This window comes from Zosterops lateralis, assembly GCF_965231275.1.
Source record: "Zosterops lateralis genome assembly, chromosome: 2".
NCBI classification, from domain to species: domain Eukaryota; kingdom Metazoa; phylum Chordata; class Aves; order Passeriformes; family Zosteropidae; genus Zosterops; species Zosterops lateralis.
Window position 1 is genome coordinate 103,677,108 of NC_139763.1, and position 26,381 is coordinate 103,703,488.

General features: G+C 41.9%; 1 protein-coding gene across 1 annotated transcript in view; it reads right to left on the reverse strand.

Annotated features, from left to right (window-relative positions):
- Positions 1-772: 772 nt before the first annotated feature.
- ADAMTS5 (ADAM metallopeptidase with thrombospondin type 1 motif 5) overlaps positions 773-26,381 on the reverse strand; it is a 36,627-nt gene continuing 11,018 nt past the window's right edge. Inside the window, exons 2-8 of the mRNA XM_083854678.1 lie at positions 25,923-26,055; positions 14,771-14,938; positions 10,704-10,987; positions 9,359-9,542; positions 8,750-8,925; positions 7,924-8,099; positions 773-4,603 (exon numbers count right to left, since the gene is read on the reverse strand). Coding sequence (XP_083710804.1) covers positions 4,036-4,603; positions 7,924-8,099; positions 8,750-8,925; positions 9,359-9,542; positions 10,704-10,987; positions 14,771-14,938; positions 25,923-26,055 — 1,689 coding nt within the window. The 3' untranslated portion in view covers positions 773-4,035. The remainder of the gene's footprint in view (positions 4,604-7,923; positions 8,100-8,749; positions 8,926-9,358; positions 9,543-10,703; positions 10,988-14,770; positions 14,939-25,922; positions 26,056-26,381) is intronic.

Consider the following 26,381-nt stretch of genomic DNA (forward strand, 5'->3'; position numbering starts at 1 on the left):
CCAGTTTGGGCTTTTGACTTTTTATAGCCACATGTATTTATATATGTATATAAACAGTGATAACATGGGAAAAACAGCTTTTCCAATGGTTCAGTCTTCCTAAACTAAATAACATGTTTATCAAGTTATTTTATAAAGAGACACCTGGGAGCTTTCTCTTTAGTGCTGTCACTTAAACATGAGAAACTGCATGAGAGAAGAATGCTGGCAACTCAAAGGAACTTCACTCCCATGGAGAGGACTCCCAGTTACTGAAATTCTGCTACAATTTAAGCCAGGGGTACAATCAGCTTTGGGGTCAATCGCTGAGGCCTCCAGCATGAACTGCACGTGCCTTTGAGACACCAATCTGTTCTCTGACTTCTTCAGGAGCCATTACAGGGCTTTTTTTGGTCCACAGACCTTTGGGACTTGCTTGTTGAGAGCTTTTTGAAGTGTAACAAGGAGCTTGGAGCACCAGGTGTCATCAAATTAAAAAGCTACTTCTCTAAGGAAAAGGTGGCAGCAGAAAAAGAATATAGATCTATACATGTGTATCCACATACACTCCTATTCCATGCAGAAAGTCTAAAGAGTATCATACAAAAAATGACCAGTGCCATATATTATGTAAACTCACAAGGTGTACTTTCAACACAAATCCGAAGCATAAATTAAAAGAGAGCCAGAAAAAGAGACAGAGACGATAGCAAAACATTTTAAATATAGAATTTGCACAATTGGTATTTTGTTAAATAAGAATAAATAAATTCATTACATCCATTCACATACCAGTTGTAAAAACAATAAATTATTTTATTTTTTCAGTGCTGTGTTGCTTTTTTTTTTTTAACAGTTGTTATTAATCCACAAGATTATTCCCTCTTCCCCTTGTGATAAAACTGTTTCCACAGGAGGGCAGCTAAACTTAATTTCCTGTACACAGGCAAACCAAAGATGCCATTAGGCTTTTTCCTAATGAGAATATCCTACTTGAAAAGCAGATGCTGTAAACCCCATTGATGCTCAGGGGTCCAAATTCACCTAAGGGCACTGGGACCATGTCCCAGATTCAGGGTGAATTTAACACTGGGATTGTTCCTGGCTGTGCCAAGAGCAGAATTCCAGTTTCCCATCCCCTTGGCGCATTTCATGAATCCAGCTGTGCAACACTGGGTAGAAATGTAAACAATGATGTCACAGTGTGAGTGACACAGAATTCAGCTGAGAACAGACCCTGCACCAACTCTTCATTCATCAGGTACATGGGACAGCCATGACTGCCACAGGCAAGGTTTGGAACTGGATCTGATTTAGGAACATGTGAAAAAGCAAGTGCTGACTTACCCTCTATCTTTCACTTTTAGGGTCCTGCCTTGGTCTGTCCCCTTTGCCCCCTCACATCTTTGCTTGTGTTAATTTGCTTAATTGCTACATTGGTGAAAATCACTGCAGTGGTTTCTTGTGTTTATTTCTAAGTAAACTCTTCCATTTTTAAAATACACTCCTGATCTAAGAAAGATCTGAATTTATACCCGCATATGGCATGCCTAGATAGCATCCAAAAGCTTTACTCAGCCTGCTGAATATATAATAAATTATTACAATGATGCAAACACAAGTACTTGCACATTCTGTCTCTATTATGACAGAACACAAACACCACTTAACGCAGCAGCTGTATGCTGAGACAAATGTTGTCTATGCTGAGACACATTAAATCTCCTGATTTTTCCTCTCATGATGGTTTCTGTTTGTTATGGACTTGTTGGAGAGGTTCTAGGACATGTGTAATACACATATAAGCAGCAAAATTAGATTATTTGGAAGGAAAAACAAGGCATTTCAAAGTAATCTTACTTTAACAGGCAGAGGAGTCATAAATGTTTACTTTCCAGCACTCTGCAAATTTTCTGAGCCTTGATCTCAGTTCTTAGATTGGGATCAAGAATAAATGGGGAGTATTCCTCAAGATCCACAGTTTTGCACAGGGTCTACTTCTGAACAGAAGGCCACACCATTTTTGAAAGCTGATTAATAACATTTGTTGGCAATCCATTGAACAGAGGAGGAGGCCCTGCCCTTGGTACTGTTTATTTAAAACAGGGTAAAAAATCAGATCCTTCTCCAGATTTCACAGTTGTAGATGTAGCAATTCTATGCTGTTTTGAAATCATCACATGATTTTTTAGAGTTCACACAAACATGCCACAATTGCAAAAACATGTTTGTGTCAGCCTGGAGTCAGACCTGCCCTTCTTGCTCCACATTCCAGCAAGTTTTCCCTGCTGATTTCATGCCTGGGATTTTCAGAAGAGCCTGAGGTGTTTCAGTGCTCAAGCGCCACTGACTTACAGCTGAGGTCTGTCTGAAAATCCTCCTGCAGTCTCCTACTCTCTTGTATGGATGAACAAAGGAGTAAAAGATGGGGTTCTACTTTCATCAGTGGCTTTTTAACCATTTCTTTTGGTACATGTTACCTTAGGGTCTAATTCAAAGCCTGTTGATATTAAGGAGAGCAACTTCACCAGGGTTGCTCTCAGGCCTCCACCTGCACAAGGTGAAATGCCCAGCCTCAGTCACAGAACTTCCACAAGACAATAATAGGATTCAGGAATTGCTGCCAAGGAAAACTGTTACCAGCTACTGCCTGTGCTGTGGAAACAGTCCTATTGATATTGGACAAGTCCTCCACATCCTGATGTGGTTTGACTTCCTAGTGACCTCTCTTCCTCCCAAATGTAGTAGATATACAGAACATGAATGCCTTCTATAGCTTTAAAAAAACCCCAAAACACACACAAAACAATTAAAAAAAAAAAAAAAGACAAACAGTTACAAACTTTTGCTGGTAAGATGAATACCAGAGTTAGACATGATGGACAAAACAGTGATAAAATATTAACTGCTTGCTGTGTTTTTTTTGACCTTGATAGCCTCTTGAAAAGTTGTAGATACATTACACATAGTTAAATTCAAGGTGGAAGCCATAAAGAAAATACCAGTGAAAGCAGCTGAACACAGCCTCAGAACATTTGATTTAGAAGACACTTGATTACCTCACCTGTAATTTTTGGTTCTTTAACTAGTTTTCTACAGAGTACAGTAAGCCTTTGTTTCATGGAGAGGAGCAGCTCTTGTTCAGTGGCAACAAGGAGCCCAGGCTGTGACCCAGCTGGAGCCAGGGAGGTTTACAAGCACAGCACACAGACCCCTCCTGCCAGCCAGCTCCTCCTTGGGTGCATGCCTTACACACACACACATACACAGGGAGGAGCTGCTGATGCTCCTGCTGCTGGAGCAGGGTGGGGTTCCCTGCTCTGCAAGCTGCTGCAAGGCTCCTCCTGAGAATTTTGGGGTGCAAACACAGGATTTGTCAGACACTAATGATATACTGTCAGGAAATTCCTACCACGAAACACGTATTTCCTTTTGTCAAAACCAAACGTATCACTTTTTAAAACCAGCAGCAAGCTCTTCATTTTCCAGTAAAACATCTGTGGCCCTTTCTGAAGGGTGGACCAAGTCCACAAGGGCTGCAGATATACTTTGGTCAATCATTTTGCTTATGTAGTTTGTCTTTTGATTTCTTTAATAGAAGGAAGTGATATAAAGTGATATACCAACTGAAAGATATTTACAAAACAGTATAAAATAAGCTACTGTGGGATCATGGGGACACGTGATGTTTCCTAAGGACATACTGTAGTAGAGGTAGGTGAAAAAGGGGAGATGATTCTGTAACCTTCAAATATCCCAGGATCCTCCATTCACTAGTTTCTCTTCTTTTGCGTTACTTTATTTTACGTTTTTGCAGACACAGAGGGCTTATAACAACTTTAATGCTTACTTTCTTTGACGTATTAAGACCACCCTACCGTTCTTTAAAGCAGTGCACATCTTCATTTGGTCCAAATAGGCAGATTCTGCCCATAATTAGAGACTGAACGCAAGTACATTGAAGCCTGTGCTTCTCTCTGTCTGGGCAGACCTGACACCAGCACGCCAACAACGGCTTCCTCAAACCTCTTTGAAAGAAGCTCACGCCACCACAGGTTAGCACTTCTTCAGCAAGCACTGTTTGAAGGCTGAGGGTCTCTGGGAGAGCAGACATCCCTTGGCCAGTTTGCCGTGCCCGTCCTTGCACTGCACAGTCCTGGTGTGCCAGCCCGTGTCGCACGTTCGAGAGCAGGAGAGCCACGGCCCCGTCACCCAGCGGGGCTGCGCGGCCGGGGCCGTCACTCTGCCGCCGCTGCCGCTGGGGACTGAGTTTGGCAGCTGGGCCTGTTTCTTTGGCACGAAGAAGCTGTAGCGCACGTCCACGGGCTGCGTGGGGTCGGTGGCCAGGATCTGCACGATCAGGATCTCCTTGGTGGCCGCGTGGCCCATGGCGTGCAGGAAGTCGTCCTTGTGGCTCCAGCCGCTGTAGTTCATGACGGTGCCGTTGATGTCGATGATGGTTTCCGAGGTGGAGATCATGTACTTCCCGTTGACCAGGTACTCCCCGTTCTTCTTCTTCAGGGCCAGGTAGGCCGTGAACCTGCTCTGGTCCTTGCCCTTGAACTGCCGCACTTTGATGTGGGTCGCCCCTTCTGGGATCTTCACCACATCCGTGTAGCCCTTGCTGAAGGGAGGGAAAGAAGGGAGAGTCTCACTGCAACGCCTCACAAAGTCACTGGCGTGACACAGAACCACAGAATCAACCAGACTGGAACAGATCTTTGAGTTCAACCTATGGACAACAACATCTTGCTTCATTTCAGTTCAGGCCACCTGGACTTTCCCTGAGATTAATTTAACCAGGTTCACTGTTGGCCTGCTGTGCTGTTCTTCACGTTCTCCAAGAGTTTCTACTGCACTTCTTGCAGATTTCTTAATCTTTAGCTTTAGGGACAGCTTGACGTGGGTCAGATACCAGAGGAATGAAAAATAACAGATAGCTTATAGATTTCAGCAAAGGGTGGGAGATATGAAATACGATGCACGCGCTGCCTGCCAAGGAAAAGATAATGAGATCTGCATTGGTTACAGCTGTTCCTTGCTGTCTTTGCTATAATGATGATTAAGGAAAGCACGAGCAGAGGAACAGCTGGGTAGAGGTACCTTGGGAACATTTAAAAATAAGCTTGATCACGGAGAAAAAATTTGTTTACTTTGAAACTTATAAAGCCGAAGATTAATCGTCAAGTGTCTAATAAGTGGGGCACCCAAAGGCTTCATCTGGAACCCCATCATGGAGTTCTCTACTACTTATGAACTATCTTAACTGGGATTTAGAAAAGGAGATTAAACTCTTTTACCAAAAGTGACAAGCATTCAAAATCTGCAAGTCTGCTGGAATTTATCACTATCTCAAGTATGTTATTTTTAACTTTACTGATATATAGAAAAAATTTAAAGGCTTTACATAGCTGTAAGCTACCAGCTGGACTTTGGAGATGTGTTTTCATTCCTAAGCCTGTGACAAAACTATCCTCAAAGTACATCATATCTGAAAGGTTTAATGAGAAAATAAATTAAAAATACATAAAAGTGATGGCATCTCCATTGGGATTGTTTAAACAACAGACTGCTAATTTTGAGAGCTTTTAGCTGCACAAGTAGAGACTGTACATACTACAGATGAAACATTTGTGCTGATCTCCTGCTATTTCCAGCAGTTATGGGACAATGACTTAAGACTCCACTGATTTAGCACCTCCATAAAGCTGGAGGAATATGGTGTGAATCCAAGGCTGGGGACTCTACTCTACAGCCCTGCACAAATACTTTTACACAAGAGCTGCCAAAATAACTCAGTTCAAACATGTAATTAAAGTTACAAAATAATTTGTTCAAAACCTATGAGCAGTCCTGGAGAATTCAAGTTGTCTGCACAAAGAGTTGTAATGCTCCATCTGCACAGAGAAGCATGTGCAGATCTTTCCCAACTTCTGATAATTTGGCTTTACAGCTTTTTAAACAAAGAATCTAAGGAAACAAATTTCCCAGAAGATTCTGTTTTGCTTGCTTTAAAAGAAAAAAAAAAGCACAAACAAATGTTGTTATGGCAATTGTCTGCAGTGGGAAATATTAGTTTTGCCTCGTACATTTCAATTTCCCTGTACATTTAATGTACAGATAGTTATAGTGGACAGCAACAAGGGACCTGCCATTTTTCAGTGGAAGAAAGACAATTTTCCTACCAGCACTGCCCTTTCAAACAAAACTGTAAAAACAGTTTACAGACAATTAAGATTTCACTATTTTAATCGGGGGTTTATTTTAATGTCAATTACTCACAGAGAAGAATTGCCTCAAACAACTTTTCCAGTAAAAATAAAGCAGCAGTCACAAATCCAATCAAAATGATATTAGAACATAACTTTACCGTCTGGCCAGTCTCATGACACTTTTAAATACATGATTTGAGGAGTAAGATGGTAACTTCACAGGGATAATTATAATAAATCTCTCCATTTCCAAGTGTATGATACATATCTGGCCTCCCTGAAATTCATGGAGCCTCTCTAACACTTTTCCTGGAGCTTGATCATTACCAAATCACATGAAATACATCTCCCACTGTCATCTTCATTTAGACATTTCCAGACACGCCAATATTTACAAATTGGAAAAGATTTGGTTTACATAATTACTAATTTGGTTGGAAAGCCAATCTTTTTGGCAGACGTGTTTTGGCATCGTTAGGTGAGCAATCATTGGTTTACCAGGAAGAAGATTAGTTATGTTTATTTTTAGAATAAATTCACTCTCCAAGCCATTTTTGACTGCCATTAATCAGTCTGTTGAAATGTACAGAAATAAAAGAACATTTCAGGAGTCAGATTTCAACTTCTGGTAGCTTTCACCATGCTATGTAAGAATTTGGAAGACATAAAATCAAGTTCACATATAAAAGACGCTTAATGCAGTCACTGATCCTGAGTAGAAACTGTCAACTAAAAGTTTCTATATGCAGATCAGTCCTTTGAGACCTTGGAATCTGTATAAATGATTATTAAAACTCCCAATTTTTTAAATGAATCTTAAGAATTCAAGAGGGAAAAAAATTAGTTGACAGAAAGTACTTACTTGAGATTGATCTACTAGTACTCTCCCCAGTGTGGTGAGGGAAAACCATGGCAGGAGTTCCTTTTATTTTACTTTATTACAGTTAAAAGGTGAACTCTGACAGAAAAATGGCTCTTGGATAACTGCTTATAAATATTTTGACTTAAAAAATCCATCTGGAGATTGCTAGTATGCCAGTGGACATGAAGGGATATGAAGGGATATAGTCATGAGTAAGCCTATGTATGATACTTCTGATATCTCATCTATTTACCTGAACTCCACACATATTCAGCAGTGGGAAAAGGGAATTTTTGGGTATAATCTCTCTCAGTTATCAAGGAAGGGGTTTACAGCTGTCTGCTTCTCTGCACTTCTAATACAAGGAATATGTGTCACAAAATCAGGTGGGATGTCCTCAGTGCCACCCAAAATAGATGAGATGAAAAAGCATTCTCAGGGTGTAACTTGCTAATGCAGCAACAAGTAGGAAATGCAAGATCTCAGGGAGATGCAGATAATTCTGATCCCAACAACTTTCTGATTTACTTCTCTTTTCCTTTTTCTGGGTCCTCTAGGAACCACAGTCCATCTTACACAGCAAGATTTGCAAGTGGCATGAGCTGCTATGGCTTATTCCTGTCGATGCTCACCTGCTTCACTGGCACTTCGTGTCAGAAATGAGCTGGGTGCAGTGTTTTGCCAGCTGATGCTTTGCCAGTTTCAGGATAATGCTAGGAGCCAGCTGTGCACATCTGGAAAGTGCAATAAGCTACAAGCAGTGTGGTTTTTTTCCCCCAAGTGAAAGCAAATTGCACGTAGAGACAGAAAGCAAGCAGCACATGGCAGAGTAACTATTTGCACAACAAGAATTGCTGTTGAGATCAGTACCTCTTTTTGGTGAAGGTTCCCATGACTTTAGTGCAGCTGGAGTTGTCTCCTCCACACACCCCACACTTGTCATACTGGAGCTTGGACCCGATGATGCCGTCACAGCCCGTTCGGATGCACTTCCCTCGGACACACACCGAGTTGCTGTACGGTCGACACTCTGTGCCATCAGTGACCTGGGCAAGCAAATAAAACTTGCTTCAAATTGCCACAGAAATTTGTGGGTTTCGATCCACCCGGCAAAACCCAGTTCCTTACTTAAGTCACCAGCTCAGAGCAGGTCAGACCAGACTGAGCTTCTCTAATATTGATGGTAAAAAAGCAGATGAAATTTAGCAAAAGGACAAAAGCAAGGACAGCTAACTTTCAGTTTGGATTGCATCTGATAGAACAAACTGACCTCAAGTCACATCTGTACCACTAATTATCCTATGCCAATTGGTTCTTTAGGAGTTAGTCTGGACTCATTAAACATAGTTCAGGGTTAGACTTACTTTTTTCTCCTAACACTTTCTCTTCCAGAAAACTCCATAATGACAGCAAACTCTAGGAAGAAAGCTCTTTATCCACTACTGAAAACAAACTAGAGCAGAGAGGCCCATATTTTTCATGCATTCACATACTGAGATGTGGAAAAACTTATCTCATTTTAGAGGCCAGTTCTGACCTTAAGGCACAACCACTGTATCAAACCATTAAATCTGATGACACAATTAAATATTTGAATCATATGATTAACTTCTTTTCTCTGGTTGTAGGGAAAGATTTCTAAAATACAAGACATTTCTAAACTGGAGCATGAAACCCTGACTGAAGCTGCCATTACCTTCTGAGAAAATACCACATAATAACCGGTTCCTTTGGCTCGGCAGGTCAGCTTGCAGACGTCTCCAGGCAGGACTCCAGCATACTTGGGGACCCATTCCACAAAAGTCTTGACCCCCTTTGCATCAGACTGATAGCCATTCCTTGCTTCACACTGCTCTTGTCGAAAGGATTTAGCTGTGGAATTATTCACATCATTAGTGGCTATTTCAGACCACGCTGCAAATGTCATTATGTCCATCTATTATTCCCATTTCTTTCCTATATCATTTTCAAGTTATGTCACACCACTTCTTTACTTAGAACAGCCTTCCAATCCCTCTACTGTTTTAGCTTGGAAATCTCCCCATGGCATAACAAGCATTAAAGGCCTGATGTTTGCATGATGTTTCATTTTAGAGGACTGACTTTTTTTCACTCAAGTTTCCTTTCTCTGTGGCATCCAGGGTGAGGTGTGGGCAAAGAGTCAGGGTACTGTAGTAATGATGAGTGTCTTGCCTTGATAAACACATTTTGGGGAGGCTCCAGAGAGCCTTTTCTGCATGGTTTCAGGTCAGACAATCAGTGTTTAGTGCCTGTGAAGGGCGGGCTGGAGCAGGAGGGCACTCACCGTTGGCGGGGCAGGGAGTGACGTTGCAGGAGCGGTAGATGGCCCGCTTGCCTGTGCAGTACCTCCCGTTGTTCCTGGGGGCTGGGTTGTTGCAGTGGCGATAGGCAAACTGAACACCTCCCCCACAGGTACGGGAGCACTGTCCCCAGGGCCCCCAGGAGCCCCAGTTGCCATGGCTTGAAGCCTGAAAAACACACGGAACAGCAGGAGGTGAGTTCATCATCCAAGCGTGAATGGAGTTGTTGACCTCAAAGTCAACGTTAATGCTTTCCTCAACTGAAGACAATTCCTTCAGTTGGCCATTCAGGGATAACAGGTCTTAGGAACCTCCTTTCTCCCAGCAAAGTTAATTTCTGTCTTTTATTTGCACACTGATGACATCTCATTTGTACTGTGGGTGCAAAGCCAATGCTGGGTCTTGCTCCACACAGCTGCGTTCAGCCTCCTCATGGAACACACCCAGTTTCATGGGCTGCTCTCTTATGTTTTGCAATTCCTATCAAAAAGGCCCCTCAAACTGGCTGCAAGAGGTTCAACTCCCAGAATATATCCATACTGCTAATCTGAGATTAATTAAATCCAACTATTGTGATGCGTAGGTATTGCTTGGAATTACTGGCAAGAGATGGAGTTGTCAACTCTGCTATATTGGCTATAGTATTGCAATATCAAGTAGAAGTAGAGGAATACATAAAAAAAGGGTATAGCAATCCATTAAGAAAGTGTTATAAAAGGCTATAGCTTGACTTGAATGGCTCCCATAGTTTGCAAATATTTTCACAAAGCTCTTACAAGTCCACATCTCTTCTGTGAGTGTAACAGAAGGGGCTTACTGTCAACCCAGAGAATTTAGAAGTATCTGACCTGTGCAGCTGACAGCTCATGAGCCTGGGGATTCTCTGTCACTGGAGGCACAAATTTTCCTGATCCAGAAGTTATATTCTGGATTAATTTCATCTGCTTTTTTCTTCATTAGAAGTAGGGCCCTGGGGCTTTTCAGATGAGGAGTGTTAAGTTAAATGTGGAGATGTGGTTTATCTTGCTTTCTGTGCCAAGAAAGCCATATCCTGATAACTGTCTTTTACTAAACGGGCAAATCAACTCCTCTGAAAGGATGTTCCCAGTTTTCTAGGAATGAAGGCTTTCCTTAAAGAAGAAATAACACTTCCTGAACCTCAGCAGCATTTTTCCTACATCCCTCACCAACAACACCCCGATTATGTGCTAAACAACCAAGGCAGCTCTCAATCTCACTTCCACTCAGCCCTTTTCACTCCCACAAAACACAGCACCTTCCAGGGATCACCTTTTCGACCTCCCCTCGGCATCACAGCCGCTAACCTACCGAGTAGTATTTCTTCTTGGTTTTGTCCACGCATTTCCCTTGTAGGCAGATCCTCCCCTTGCCACAGGGGGTTCCCTCCACGGCGGGCAGCTTCTTGGTGAGGCAGACCATCTGTCCCTGGCGCACCACGGCGCACCAGAGGCGTGAGCACACGTCCATGCCGGGGCACACCGTGTACTCGGCGCCGAACGCCAGCTTGCACTGCCGGATGGCGTCGTACGTCTGCCCCGGCAGCTCCTCGGGGCCCACGATGTGCTTCCTGGGCTGGTCCAGCAGGCAGTTCCCTGGAAGAGCAAGCCAAGCTGTTGTTTACTCTCATTTGTTGCTGTTTCCCACGCTTCCCTGCAGTGCTGCAAAGTTGTTGGGGTGAGAGCGAACCTCCTTCAAAGGATGGTGATGTGAAGACTCTGAGGTGAAATCAGGTCTTCTCGAGGTCAGACTGCTGCCACTGTGTTCTGACTCCGCTGCTGAGCTGCCTGTTTCCAGCCTGAGGTGTAAATGAGTTTTACCCAGGTCCTTTCAATCCTTTTTTGGCCTTTCAATCCTTTACACAAAACTCAGAACGCATTCCATGCTATTTATTGGTTTGTGATTTAAGGAGTGAGCAAGACTCATGTAAGCAAGACTCGAAGTTGTCATTTGAGTTTTAAATCAGGCCGTCAGAAATAGTAAACCTTCTAAAGGGATGCCAGAAAAATCAAAAAGCACAGACTTGTAGCCAATGAGGCAAAAGACCCCAAACAAAACAGTACAAAAAATAAAAATTTCTACCAGGCCAAAGGAAAAACATAACCTGTGTATCAAATTTAATGTTGGCACTAAAGCTGGATTGCACTTTTCTTTTAAGGAGTGATACTTGGCTGCTTATGGAACTATTTTGAAAAGGGCTACCCATTTTATACAAGAACCTATAAACAACAGGAAGAAAAAAGTGCATGAATGTAAAGATTTGTATATGTGTTTTAAGGCTTGCAGTGGTCAAGATTTGTCTGGTACACCCTAAAAATGAGAATTCACATTTATGTTCTAGGTATCTTCTGATAGCTGGGTTTTTTTTACTATTGGAAACCTCACTTGTTGACATGCAGAACTATTTATTCAGTGTAACCTCTTTTACACTTCATGAAAGGGATATGTGGTCTGGGCAAGCTTCACTCATCCTCAGCCAAAATAACTCACCACAATTTACCTCACTTTGGAATCCACACCAGTGTTCTTCACTTGCACCATGGCTGAAAAAAGCCTATCTATAAAACCCTCACTATTTACACAAAATGGAATAGAATCTCAAGCTATGCCAGGGAGTTTAAGCAAACCAAATACCCAGTTCTCAATAGCTTGAGTTCTCCTTCCAAAACACACACTTACTGCAACTGTTCTACTCTTCTAAAGGCTAATGCCAATTAGCCAAATTAGCCAAAAATTCTTTCTGCATGATGACTTGCAACCAAAAACTCGGTCTTGTTAAACCTGTTCCATTTGCTGACCCTGGTTTACCCTGGCCTTGTATTTAATCTGGATTATGCTGAATTTTTAATGCAGACAAGGTGTGCCAATGCTAGCTGTCATGAGATAAAGATAATTAAAAATACCCTGGGTTGTTGTAGTATAAAATGTTAGAGATGTGATGAGGAGTTAGGAAGCACCTATCTTTTCTCCTGGAGTTTCTGGGCATAATTCGCAAAATTTCTGGCAAAAATACAACTTGTAAAAGTAAATGACAGTGGAAATCCTCTTTCATATACCTTGTGAGGAGGGAGGAAACCACTGAAATGCGAGGGCAGTGATGAGAAGGCTGTAGCATGTTAATATTCAGTATTATGCACTGCTTTTGTACCTATGCTGAAGTTTATCAACCTCCCAAGCAGACCTGTTTTTCAGTATTTTAAAACACCATAGTAACACCTCATTTCAACTGGAAATACAAATTTAGAGAAAAAGGAAAGTCTTATCCTTGCATATACCCATCTGTCAATCATTCCAGTTAAAACCCACTGTGTGCGAGTAACAAACAGGTTTCACAAGCCTACACAGCAAATATAGCATGTTTCCCTCTCCAGAACATGGGGGAATGAGATCCAAACCTCTCATTAACTGAGGAAAGTTGTGTAATTTCTACAAATCCAGGTGCTCCAGCTGATCTCACACGATAAATTCAAAACTGAAGATAGGGAAGGCCCATAAGGATTTCCCACAGGAAAACCCCCCATCTTTATATGAGCAGACTATAGCAGTGTCTGTGTTTGGACAGGTTGCAATGATTGCAGGTGTTTTTACCACCAGCTGGTCCAACCTCCTGCTTGTCATAGTCAGGAAGGACAGAGTGGGCCCCTGGTGGGAGGGCGTTCAATTCTGCATTACATTTCAACATCCAGAGCATATACATACTGCTAGTCCCTTTTTTTTTTTTTTTTTTTTTTTTTTTTGTCCTGGGCACCAAAGAACATCTTTGTGCCCTGGAATAGAGCAACATTGTTGGCTGATGACAGTGCTAATTAAGCCATGTCATTATCTCTCTCAATGCTGTGTGTAATATATCTTGGGGGGAAATAAAGGCAGAACAAGATCTGTGCAGGAAGCAGATAAGCAGGATATAAATTAATTAAAACACAAACAGTCCTTGTTCCAGGTTGCAGAGAGCACTGGGACTGAATACAGTGAGTCCCAAGCAACCATCTCACGGCCTGGTGGTTGGCATGACAATAAAGGCAATTAGTACCTTTGGAAAGGCTTTGCTAAATGCAGATGGATATAAATGACACTCTCCTCTGGACACAAACCCAGCCTTTTCTTCCTAAATGTCAAACTGTTGTCTGGGGTCATCTTGTGAGTGTAAAACAAATGGTGATACCAGGACAGAGCTGTTTATTGTTCTCAGAGCAGCCCCCAGGAGACAGGGAATCAGCACCTTGAACCTCCCCAGCCCCCTGGCTGACCTTGGAGCAGACATTTCTGCTGGGATTTACTCAGCTGACTCCATGTAGTGCTGGTGTCTGCAGTGCACTCAGCTGTCAGGTGTCTCACTGCTGAGGAAAATGAGTTCATGGTGTCATTCAGCACCACTCATACACCCAGGGCTACTGAGGCCATTGATTGTCAAATCAAGTTTTCAAATAATTTAAAGTCAAATATTGACTTCCATTTTGATTTCATGGATGGTGTTTGTATTCTGCTAGGACAGATCTGCCATTTAAAGTAAGTAACTGGGAAATTATAAGTTTTTACAGAAAAGAAGACTGTTACTTAGAAAAGGTCTCTGAAGGGCTGATCCATCAAGAAAAGAGATTCCTTAAATATCATGCATTTGAAATCACACCAATAGCATCAACAATAAAATTAATTCCCAGAGGACTATGGACGTACTTGATGAGAGATTCCAATTTTGTATGAATAATTCCATCCTATCAATAGCTCTTGAAGACCACACACCTAAATGATAGCTACTCATGAACTGAAGAGAAAACAGTTCCTTACACTCTCTGAGAGGTCATTCATGGATGGTGGGAGAGTTCCCTCAGTAACTCAAAAGAGAAAGTTCTCTTCATTTGGGAAAACTAATTTGGTAATATTAAATCAATGCCAGAGCAATATGGACCATAAAACAGGATAGTACAGATTAATGAATCTAATAAAATTGAGAGAAAAAATTAAGTCATTCAGAGAAAAATATTTCAGAGAGCACTGAAATAAGCCGACAAAATGTTTAAAAGCAAACCTTTACATTCAGCAGACACACCATACTTTTTATCCATAAGCATTGTGGTTACCATAACAACTTGATCCATTCACTCAATTATGTCATTTTTATCTCAGCATTTTGGAATTTGAGTGGTTTGTTTAATAACTGCAGTTGCTTTGGGAGCACAGTGAAGACTTTAAAATTCATTAAAGAGTGAAGACTATGCTTTCTTAATTCTACTTTTGGAAAACGAAATTTTTGTCCTAATTCTCCAAGGGGTAAATGTCACATTTAGCAAATAAGCTGCCATGAAAATGTTCTAATTAAAAAAATACAGAGTCACAGTAAGAAGTACCATGCAGCTGGCACAGGGAGTGATAACACATACCATGGCCATCATCAAAGAATTCTGTGATAGTGGCTGAGGTGCATTTGGACCAGGGTTTTGAAGCATCAATGCTGGTCAGAATGGAGGACATCAGGCGCTTGTCTTCCATGGAGCCAAAGTTCTCCTCACAGAACTTGGAGTCATCATGGGAAAGCCCAAGTAAGTGCCCTGTGGAAATGAAACAAAGAAATAGAATTATGTGACTTTCCAGAGTTTACCAGCTGGAGCTCACAGTCATGTGAGGGATGGGAATTGTACTCATTTATATTTATCAACAATTGACTTCTTACTATTTTTCCAAATCACCTTCAGCAAGAAGAACTTTGTGAAAATGTTCTGCAACTGTCTAGAAATGTGCTACATCTTTTTAAACAGCTCAACATATTTATGATGCAACTAAAAGAAGGGTAGAAGAATGAATGGGAATAAAGCTGCAGAGAGCTGAACTTAATGCTCAAAATGTTCAACCTCAGCCAGAAGTTGATTAGTAAGGCATGCAGGGCTAAACCAAGAGTGCTTTAACAATAGGGACAAGACCACCCATCAAAACTGCTGCAGAAAAAAAGCCTGATGCCCTGAAAGGGACACATTTTGCAAGATTTGGCTTTTTCTTTATTCAGGTAAGTAAAACCATTTTTGTTTGGCAATACTTCCTATATAAGACCATATAATGCTGTTTCTGTTGCTGCACTGAGACACTGAATATCAGGAGGTACATGTCAAGTTTCAATCTGATACAGCACCATATAAAAACTTGCTCTGAAGAGATGACAACAGCTTTGTTTCATTTCAGACAAATACTGGTGTTGAGCAAAGCAATTCACTGCTAAGATTATTGTTTCAAACTGAAGGATTCCTGACAGAGTAACCAAATAATCAGTGCACTTCTTCTAACCTACAGAGCAAATTCTCTTGAAGTGGGCTGGGCATTTAATACATACTGATCCAAGACTGCTCACAGTTGTAGAAATTACCTCACTGCAGAATGTTTGTGAAATAAGGCAATGAGGGTCTCCCAGTGGAAAAGAAGTTTCATTTCCAAGTCTTTGCCCTGGTACTGAACAGCCCTGGGTGAATAAAAAAAAAGCTGGAGCACTGATCCAAAGAGTTTGGCTGAGCAGTATCCCGTGGCACTCAGCATTGGTTCAGTGTGAGATATGAATGACAGTTGGGAGTACACCAGCAACTCGAGGATGTCATTTTTCAGAGTGCTCAGTGTTTTATACCACTCTTCAGGACTACCCAGAACTCTGTGACATGAAGCTTTCAGTCTGGCAGGGCAGAACTGCAGTTTGTCACAGCCAGTCTGCAGCACATCACCCATGTAAGATGAAGTTTTGTTCTCCAGACAAATCCCTTATTGCATAACTCTACTTCACTCTTCAGAACTGTTCATTTTCTGCTAAGGACATCCCATGTAAGTACATAATTAAACAATACAGTGCACATAGTCACAGGCCTGTTAATGCTTCTGCAGCTTGGGCTGCTCTTGAGTTCCTCTGCTGTGACATCTTTTTTATCCTTCAGATAGACAAATAACAAAATATCCTTTGGGTATAAGAAAGCTTGCAGGTAAATTTCAAGCTCTTCACTTTGAGGAGATACTGAGGATTTCTTCATTACACTGTTGCAATTTAGCCTCCCTCCTCAGAAAAAGGCTGGACAGCCTTTGTGGAGAATTTCAAAGTAAATAAATAAAATGAAATGCTTCTCAGGCCGCCGTTCAGCACAGAACATTTCATCCCAAATAGTTTGGCAAAAGCAGAGAAATCTGAAACAGGGTCATCTCCTGGAAAGTGTCAGACTACTGAATTCACCTTTAATTAGAGAGCAGCATTAACTTCTCTGCTTTACAGTGATAGATGGGGTGAGCTGAGGACACACCTCATTAGCAGCATCTACTTTGTCATATTAAATCAGGCCATTGTTCCAGTGCATGACAAGAACTAAGTCACTTATTTGGCAAGCTTCAGCCTTTTGGAGGAGAAGCCTCCCAAAGTATTTGTGAATCTCCCTTGTTATGTTTAAGATTTTCAAAAATAATTTTAAAACCCCATCATGACAAGGAAAGAAGCAGTAAGTATACCAAATAATACCCAAAATACATCATTCTAATTGTCAGTACTTGGGCTTCTAAATTAGCCACCAGTGATGTTATTGAGGATAATCACATTAAATATATGGATTTTAGTTCTCCATACCGATTTTCCAGTTAACTTTGTATGCATATGTCCTGGGGTGACAAACACATTCACTTACAAACACTGTGAATGCAACTCCAGAAGGATTTTATGGAGCTGAAACTGCTAATTCTTACCACAACCTAAATTTCTCTCTGTCCTAACTTTGCCTTTAAGGCATTCTGACCAGACTTAGAAGTGCTTAAAGCATATGACAAACTCCCAATGATGCTGAAATCTGGTTTTGCATTTAATTAAAAAGAATCAAAATTCAAAATACCACAGAGCTGTGTAATCTCAAAATACTGCCTGGGTAAATTTTGCTCTTTTTAGCACAGAAATGAGAACAGCAAAGTCCTGTAACATCTGCACTCTTCATCCTTCTGCATCCAAAATTTAAGGAAGGGACACTTCCCTTCCTACTTCAACAAGTCTCTCCCCATCACCCCTCACATGCATAAGCCTGCTGATGTTATCACAGGACATTCGGGTGGTTTCTGGCATTTTCTGGTGGGAAGCAGAAGCATCTCTGCATGGAAGTAGAGCTCTGGAGAAAGCTCTGGACAGAAGCAAAGACTCGAGGAATACAAACCTTACAAAGAAGGCTTTAAAAAAGAATGTCACTTTTAGCCCCACCCCATTTTGTACGAGTATGAACATCAAACCAGGCGGTTGAAGAAAAAGAAAAGGCTCCCAGCAGCTGTAAAATGATGACTGATTGAGAATGGGTTTGTAGATCATCTGCTGTTTTCTACTTAATGAAGCATCTTACTGGTGCTGACAGTTCCCACTGAGTGAAAATGACATAATACAATTTTACCAGCAGGATGGTGTTTAGTTAAGTTATGCTGTAGGAATGCACGAGATGGGGAAGGGAACAGATGGAGGGGAGGCAGGGCTTGCCCTCTTGTAGCCAAGGAGGAGGTGGCCTGCTTGTAAATTCATCTCAAACCCCAAAAAGACCAACAACCCAAATGGAGTGACATCCTCCCCTCACAACTTTTCCTGCTGAAGGCCAACACCTGCTACAGCCCAACGGGAACTAACACCTGCAATGAGTTCAAAAATGATCCCTACACCCTGCAGGAATGGGGACTATATCCCTAATACAAGGTGGGACTACTTCAGAGAAATTATAACAAGTCAGTTAAAACTTTCATCCTCTCTGAGGATCAGGACACAAAGAGGCCTGCAGGGAAAGCAGGAGTGACCAGAGCTGTGCTGGATGTGAAGCAGCTCTCTGATTCCCAGGAATACTGAGAAGCAAACCAGAATCACAGAATATCCTAAGCTGGAAGGAACCCACTGGGATCACCCAAGTCATCCTGGCCCTGCACAGGACAGCCCCAAGTCTGGATATTTCTGGTTTTTCTTAATATACAGTTCTAGGCTATCTGCAGAGGTTCTTGAGTGAACAGCATGCAAAATTCCTCTTCTGTCATACATTTTTCACTGGTATTTCAAGCATTAGAAACAACAAAACAGAAAATATCTACAGTGTACAGTAAGCCAACTCCAGGTTTTGTTAAAGCACAAACCAAGGTGGGTCTCCTGGAAAAAAGCCACCAATCCCTGAGCTTGGACAGCATGTCAGAGAGCAGCTCTTGTGCTCCATCTGACCACAGGACACGTGCAAGGTGACACAGCAGACTGAAAAACGCTGCAGGCATTGTAATTTGTTTTCTCAGAGAGGCTCCGCTCGGATGAAGCACATGTTTGCCAGTGAGATCATGCCTTTCACCTAATTTCCAGTTGGGACAACTGGGGAGCAAAGAAAGGTCAGGAGATGTGCCCCAGGTTACCCTGTGAGTCAGTGGCTCTCATGGGGATCAGGAAGCTCCTGGCTCAACATTCCTTGGGCTAATCACCAGCCCAGACCTTCAGCATCAACCTCCTGCTCTCCCCTTGGCTAAACAAAGATTGCATGTGGGAAAAACTCTGTCAAAATAAAACCATTTCTTCTGGCATGGGCTGTTTTTCTAACTCCTGTGAGTATCTGACTCCTTAAGAACTTCATGCTGGTATCACTCAGGAATCCTCTTGAAGTCATGAAGTCATGTTAAGCAGCAACAATTAATAAAGCTGGTGTTTTTGTTAATAAACAGAAGTGATTTGAATTACACAAGCTTACAAGAAAATTGCATAGAATATCAAACTAGTCATTCCTCTTCCTTTTATTCTTGACCTTTCCTTTCAGTTTTCTTTTCTTTGACTGCTATCAGTCACTTATGAAAAAAAAAAGGATTTAGAAAAAAAAATCACTCTCTCTTTTAAATCTCCAGCCCAGAGGCAGTTTTTAATATTTCTGGCTTAAAAGAGTTCTTCAGAGTCAATGAAACAATAGTCTGGAGTGCAGCTTCTTTTCAGGAGCAGACGTTAAAAAAAATCCCTAATCAGACATTCAGCCACCAGTGCTGCAGACTTTACACAAAACAAACCTGAGCTGAGATCACAGACACATCATCCCTGTCAGACAGGCAATTCCCAGGCAAGATTGTGCCCAGGCAACACGGGCCACTGTGCCCACACAGACTTTATAAATAATCATTAAAAAGATGTGGCCTTGGAGGTCCACACTGCACTAATTAATGGGGCATTCTAATGACGAAGCAGGAGATGGTGACACCTATTTCACACCTGTTCAACTCAGAGGAACTTGGAAAGAACATAATTCACAGCAGCTCATGGTAAAGGAATGAACTCTGTGGGAGCACACAGTGCAAGAGTGTAAAAATTGCATTGTCTGCTGCACCAGAAGTCTCCCCTCACAAAACCTACATGATTGTATTGGCATATCTACCTGCTGAGGAGGAAAGCAATCCCTACTTTACCCTGCAGCCTGCAAAGCTGGAGGCCCAGGCTGAACACTGAACTTCTTTTAGGATCATAAAGTCAGGGATCACTTAGGTTGGAAAAGACCATTGAGCACAACCATAAACCTAACACTGCCAAATTCACCACTAAACCATGTCTGTAACATATTTTTTGAGAATGAAATATTAGGCAAAACACAGCATTTTACAGTTTGCCTTAAGCACCATGTCTGCTGCAGGTGAAATGATGATATATTCTATATAACATTACAAGTTAATAAAAATATTGCTGGGCAAGCCAAGAATTTTTATTCAAAATTTTAACCAGCAACCTTTTAGACAGCTGATATTTGCTTTTTGAGGCATTAGCTTAATTTTCTGCCCCACCTTCAGCTCTTGTGAAAAAGGCTTAACTTTGTCTGCCCACCTTTCCTCTTCATCAAAAGGGGTATGTTCATGAAGGCTTAATTTGAGAGCTGTTGCAAGCAGAAGTTAAGATAGAACTTTGAAAAAAGGTTCAAAGAGGAGAAATCAAGCAATTTTCCTAATGCATCTCAGCAGAGAAGACTTGGATGAGTGTACTCTCTGGGTTTTTTTGTTGTTTTAAGAAAGCAAATCTGCCTAATTATGATTACCTGGATATTTGCCTAAACTTCATCTGTCATGAAGAAAACATAATATGAGACTCACAACCTCCACTGTTTTTCTCATGTGGCTGTGAGACTCGGTGCCCTTGGCAATGTATCCCCTTGAAATGAAAGGCTGCAGGAGATTTGTAGCTGTCAGGTCTGAAGCTTGTCTTTATCTGCTTTATCTTGACAGCCTTGAAATCAAAGGGCTGCATGTTCAGCAGAACACGGCAAAGAAAAGATTGCTGTCTTTAGTTACTTTTGAGCGTACACAAAATGAGCACATGTGGTAAAACAAGGAGTGGGAGTATTTTCTGACTCTTCTGCGGACATCAAAAGACTCCTTTAAGTATCACACACGATGTTCTCAGTTTCATTTGTTACTGAAGAAGTCAGAATCAGAATTTGCTGTAAGTTAGACATGGTATTCCCTCCTCAGTGGCCTGCAGCTCAAACACAGCTCAGTCTCTGAAGAAACAGCTCCAATCCACTCAAGAGTTCATGGTATTCTGATGTATTTCAGTGAGTAGAGATGCCAAGAGCAATACCTCACTTCTACAATGGCATTTTGACAGAAAATGATCCTCTCTAATACATTTTGCTGATGGTGCTGGTGACACTTTTGTCCTCAGTGGTGACAGAGGCCAGAGAATGATGCCATGCTGGAGAAGATTTGTTATCAAACTCATTACTTAATATATGAAGAAAATTTTTGGCTGTGAGGGTGGTGAGGCCCTGGCACAGTAAAGCTGTGGCTGCCCTGTCCCTGGAAATGTCCAAGGCCATCTTGAAGCAACCTGGAATAATGTCCCTGCCCGTGGCAGGGGGTGGAACTGGATCATTTTTACAGCCTCTTCCAACCCAAACCATTCCATGATTTTCTAGTTTTAGTTTCTGTGCAGTCCCTTGGTTTCAGGCCTTACTGAGCCCAGCTGTGGAGGATGTTGTGATAACTCCTCACAACCACAGAAAATGATGCTGAGGAGAGACCTTGAAAAGGCATCCTCTGCCCTAGGGCAGGATCAGCATCCTCTGAGCCACAGCTGCTTTAGCCAGCTGGCTCCTGGGAACCTCCAGAATGGAGCCTCCCCAAGCACTCCAGTCCTGCCCTCCACTGTCCTGCTTAGATGATTTTGGCTAATGCTTAAAGCAAATCCCCCCTGCTGCGATTTCAGGCCATTACCCCTTGTGCTGTCCTAGGTGGACATGAGGAATGATTTATTATGCAAATTTTTGCAGCAATTTTTAAAACATATTTGAAGGCTGCTTTTATCCCACCCTTTGGCCTTCCCTCCCCAGAAGTCACATGTGAAAGATAAAAGGAAATTAATGAACAAAGGTTTAATTAGTTCCACGTAGCAATGCTAAAAGCTATAGCCTAAAAATAAAATATTTGGAAAGAACATCAGTAAACCATATTACTCAGGAGGACAGAAGGAGTAACTGCATGCCAGAGTATTTGTGTAACAGAGGAGTAGGAACATTGCAAAAGGTCAAATGAACATTATCACTGAGAGGAAAGGCTGTATTGCCTCCTTTTAAAAAAGTAAGTTTCTCAAGATTGATGGAAAGAACAAAGATAGATATAATTGAAGCTGTTAGACCCATGTAACTCCCACTGAGCTGAACTGGAGCTTTGCCTGCTTGAAGGCTGCAGGAAGGATGCTTTTGTATTTAGGGACCAGATCAAAACTCAGGAGACTCTAGAACAAAACTCAAGTTTAACTCTTGGCTTTCTGTGGGATTCCTTTTGTCATCTGGAGAAACTTCCTATTGATAAAACAAGCAGTAGCTCCACTTAGATCCCCTTGAACTCTTCTCATTTTGCTTTTGTAGATGGCAAATTGTTTAGGGTGGTGGTACGGCTGTGCCAAAGCACAGTGGGACTCCAGCACAAACTTCTGACCATGACTCAAAACACAGCACCAGGCTGCAAAACATGGATATATTCCATCACAAAATATGTCAAATGCAATTCCAAATGACTGACTGTGCCTGCTGCTGGATCATGCTGACCTTCACTTGTTTATAATTCAGCACTGTCAAAGTAACAAATCTCTGATCCAAAAGTCCAGAGTGTTAGAGTGCAAATCTCATTGGTTTTGCTTCCTGATGATTATTTTAATAAGGGATACATGGAGGAGCAATGTAGTGCTGCCCTACGAAAAACATCAAATAACTGTTGAGATTATGAGCAATCTCAGACTCTTTAATGCTCTCTTCTACATCTCCCCAAGAGGCAGGGAAGTGCATGAAGCAAGGAAACATCATTTTTGGCAGCCAATAGGCTGCTGATAACAAAGACCTGGAGAATGCCTATGTTCTGTGGCTAAGCTCAGACAGCTCTGCAGAGCTGTGGAGGTGTAGCTGAAGGAGCTGCTAGAAGTAAAAAAAGGCATCCATATGCCACATGGTGAGGGAACTGATGATTTGAGGCAAGAATCCAGGAGGTTATTTTTGTGAAAATGAACCTACTGTTGTCCCAACTGACAGCAGCATGTCCCCTGCTAGAAGATAACCAGATATTGATTTACTGGTGGCTGGATGTCTTGGCAGGCTTTGATTTCAAAATAACATTTATGGTATTAACATCACTCCCCTGTAATCTGAGGAGAAACTGGATTATCACATTTAAAGTTACAAGGTTTCTTTGTGGGGTTTTTTTGTTGCATTATCCTCTTTTGTTTCCATCTGACATTGAAGACAAGCTATTACTGATTTTCCTACATACAAGTAGGACAAGATTCAGGTCCTACCTTATCAAACTTTATATAAAGATCTCCACCTCTTATTCCCAGCTAATCAGCTGTACCAAGAATTTGGTTGCATCTATTCCTTCCTGTGCTCTCCTTTACAGGCCTGTGGAGGTTTTGCCTGTTGCTGCTCATTCCTTTTCTCTCCCCCTCAAAAACCACTGGTCAAAATCCATCTATTTTATCTGAAAGAAATAAAACAGACATCTCACACATGATGTGGCAAAACCCTGGCAACAGAAGCAGCAGGTTTGTCCTGCAGCAAAGCTGCTTTTTGGCTTCCTGTGCACCAACCCAACCTGAGCCCCCAGGCTGTGCATCCTCCTGTTGGGTTGAGCTGCAGTTCAATTGACTTTGGTTGCCTTCCAGAGAAAGAATCTGAGCCTGGAAAATGCTCTTGGTTCTTTTGGGGCGGGGGGGGGGGGGGGGGGGAAGTAAGAGTGTTTAGATCCCCTGGAAGGCACAGTGAGCACACTCTGAGGATCAAGTCCATGTTGAAGATGCTGCATGTGCTGCCTGTGCACAAAACCCTCTGAGAGTGACTCTCCTTCCCTCGGTGGCTCACCCTGACCTCCCAACTGACAGAAAATCACATCTTGGGCTCAGAGCATCCCCTCTGACTGAGGAACTGAGCCACCGTTAAATTAAAGCTACACCCTGCCCACAGGACAGGGGGAACTGGGAGATTTCTGGATTGTAGGAAGAAATCTGGTCTCCAAATAAAATAAAGCAAGGTTTTCCCCAAAGTGCTTAACTAAAGGGTATCCATGCCACACTTTTATTTTTCATCCTTTTTTGACCTTTGATTTAATTTAAGTACTCAAGCAATTTTAGCTGTGTTTTCCTCTCAGCTTCTCCCACTTCAGGCCACACACACAAAGATCATTCTGTGACTTGACATCCCTCCTTTCTTAAAAACTTCTGGTGAGGAGGGGAAAAAAAAAGGATGTTATTTTAAACAGCCTCAAACTAGAGGTTTTATATCCATTAGGGTTCTTATTTATTCATTTCAATTCATGCCTTTTTTACATTGAAAATTATAGTTTTTAGAGATTCCTGTAAATGCCTAGGTATGAAAATGGCCTTTCTCCAAAATGTGCTTCTTGACCACTAAAAATAATTCACTTTTGCATATATTTTCTCTGTGTGGAATTCAAGCTAACAATGTGAATGTTTGCTGCTCATCCCTATCTTTACTGATCTGTGTTTGTTCATTTTTAATCTACCTAAAAAATGTATTTATTGCTGATAAAATGGCAGGAAAGACATTGCTGTTCTCTTCACCTCCAAGATCCATCAGCAAGAGGGCTCCTCACCCAACCCTACCCACTGACCCTCAGCAGAAACATCACTTCTGGTTGCAAGGGACACAGGCAGTGTCCACAACACTCTGGCTTTGAGTGACAGGCTAAGGTTGCCATTTAACACATCCCAGGTTTGTGATGGCTCATTCACAGCACCCGCATCCACATCCCATGGGATTCTGTCTTTCTACACTGCTGTAGCTCTCCCTAAATGCACTGAATTAGTGATTCCAGAGGACCTTTTCTTTTGTTGTGACATTATTGCTTCCTAAAATAACATTTCTGCTTTGGGGACTCATCCTGCCCCAGTATTTCACATTTTCATGCAACGCCTGATCCCTTCTCCAGCCACTACTGATGCAATTCCCTTGCAGAGCTGTAAGAGGAGCAGGGTTAGGATAACTTGTCACTGAAGAGTCAGGTCATTTTCCATCCTTGGTGACCTCTGTTTCCTCAGCCATATGTGTAAGGCACTCAGATCTCAGGCTCTACCTGCAAGCTCCTTGAAAATGGAACCACTGCAATGATACTCCCAAAGCAAACTTTACTTTGGTTTGGCACGAGGTACAAGGCAATTCAGCAGCTGGCTCTCTGTGAAAGTTCTCCTTTCCTTGTTATTTCCTTCCAAGAATGTTTTCACAAAAAAGAAAAAAAAAGAACATTCTCCACTTTCAAATTGCTGTTCACTCCCCAGAGCAAACAACCCTTATAGCAAATGTATTTCCAGTGAACACAGTTCACAGAACATCACTAAATTAAACATGTTCAAGATGGCAGCAGTCTCTCTGAAGAGATATATCATGACAGAAGTAATATCCCAGAACACAAACTTTCTTCTGTCACTAATTCTATCTTAAACTCTTCTGAAGGGTACATGCAAGGCTCCTGATTTAATTGCTGTCCATTGAGGTGGAAATTGAAACAAAGCTAAACAGGTTTTGTGACCAAACCTTTATCACCTAAATCACTATTTCACTTATTACAGGACTCCTAAAGGTGGAATTTCTGTGCACTTACAAAGACACTAGAATTATGTGGGATTTTTGCCACAAAAGCTTTTCTTTGCAGGTAATACAAGGAAAAAAAAGCTTCTTAACAGTAGCACGTGCAACAAGTCAAAAAATGTGACTTATTTTCCAATAAATAAGTGCATGCAAATTACAACAGATGGGCCACAAGCTTTCTCAGGAGGGCCATGCATTGACATCTCTGGGCAGTAGCAGCAGCCTTTGAATTTTCACTTCAACTGCTGCTTAGAAAGGCCACTGTCAGGGAGGAAACACCTACTGTGCGCCTTCCTCTGCCTTCTGATCCCTTATTAGTTAACCCTGAAGTGCATATGTACACAGCCCTAATCCCCAGGCGGGGCTCCGGGCCGGGGGAAATCTGGAATTAATTGCGGGGTATTTTGGTTCCTAATGCAGCTGTTGGGAGTGTTTGGCTTGGCAGGGGAACAGAAAAGGCACTGCATACCAATTTCGTGAGCCACCGTAAAAGCGGCGTGGAGGCCGTCGTCTTCAATCACCGCGCAGCTGCGCTCGGGGGAGCAGATGGTCCCAACGTCTGCCATTCCCAGGGTATCACAGGAATGATGCCCACATAAATCCTGCCCAGGAAAGGGAAAAGAAAGAAAAAAAAAAATTAGGAAAAAAAAAATCATTTAAATGAATTTTTACACCCAGAGGTAACAACCGGTTAAAGTCGCCTTAGCCAATGGTGGGACCTGGATGAAAGTATCAGTGTAAAGTTCCACTTAAAGATGTTAAAAGCACTGCAAGCCAATCCCTGGTAAGGTCATTTGGGAGTATTTTCATGGACTTTAACAGGTTTTGGATACATTCTGCAGCTAATTGCTAGTTAAATTTGTATTTCTGCGATGCTCACACTTGCATTGAGGTAGATACTGAAAATATACTGTGGAAGCATTTCCTC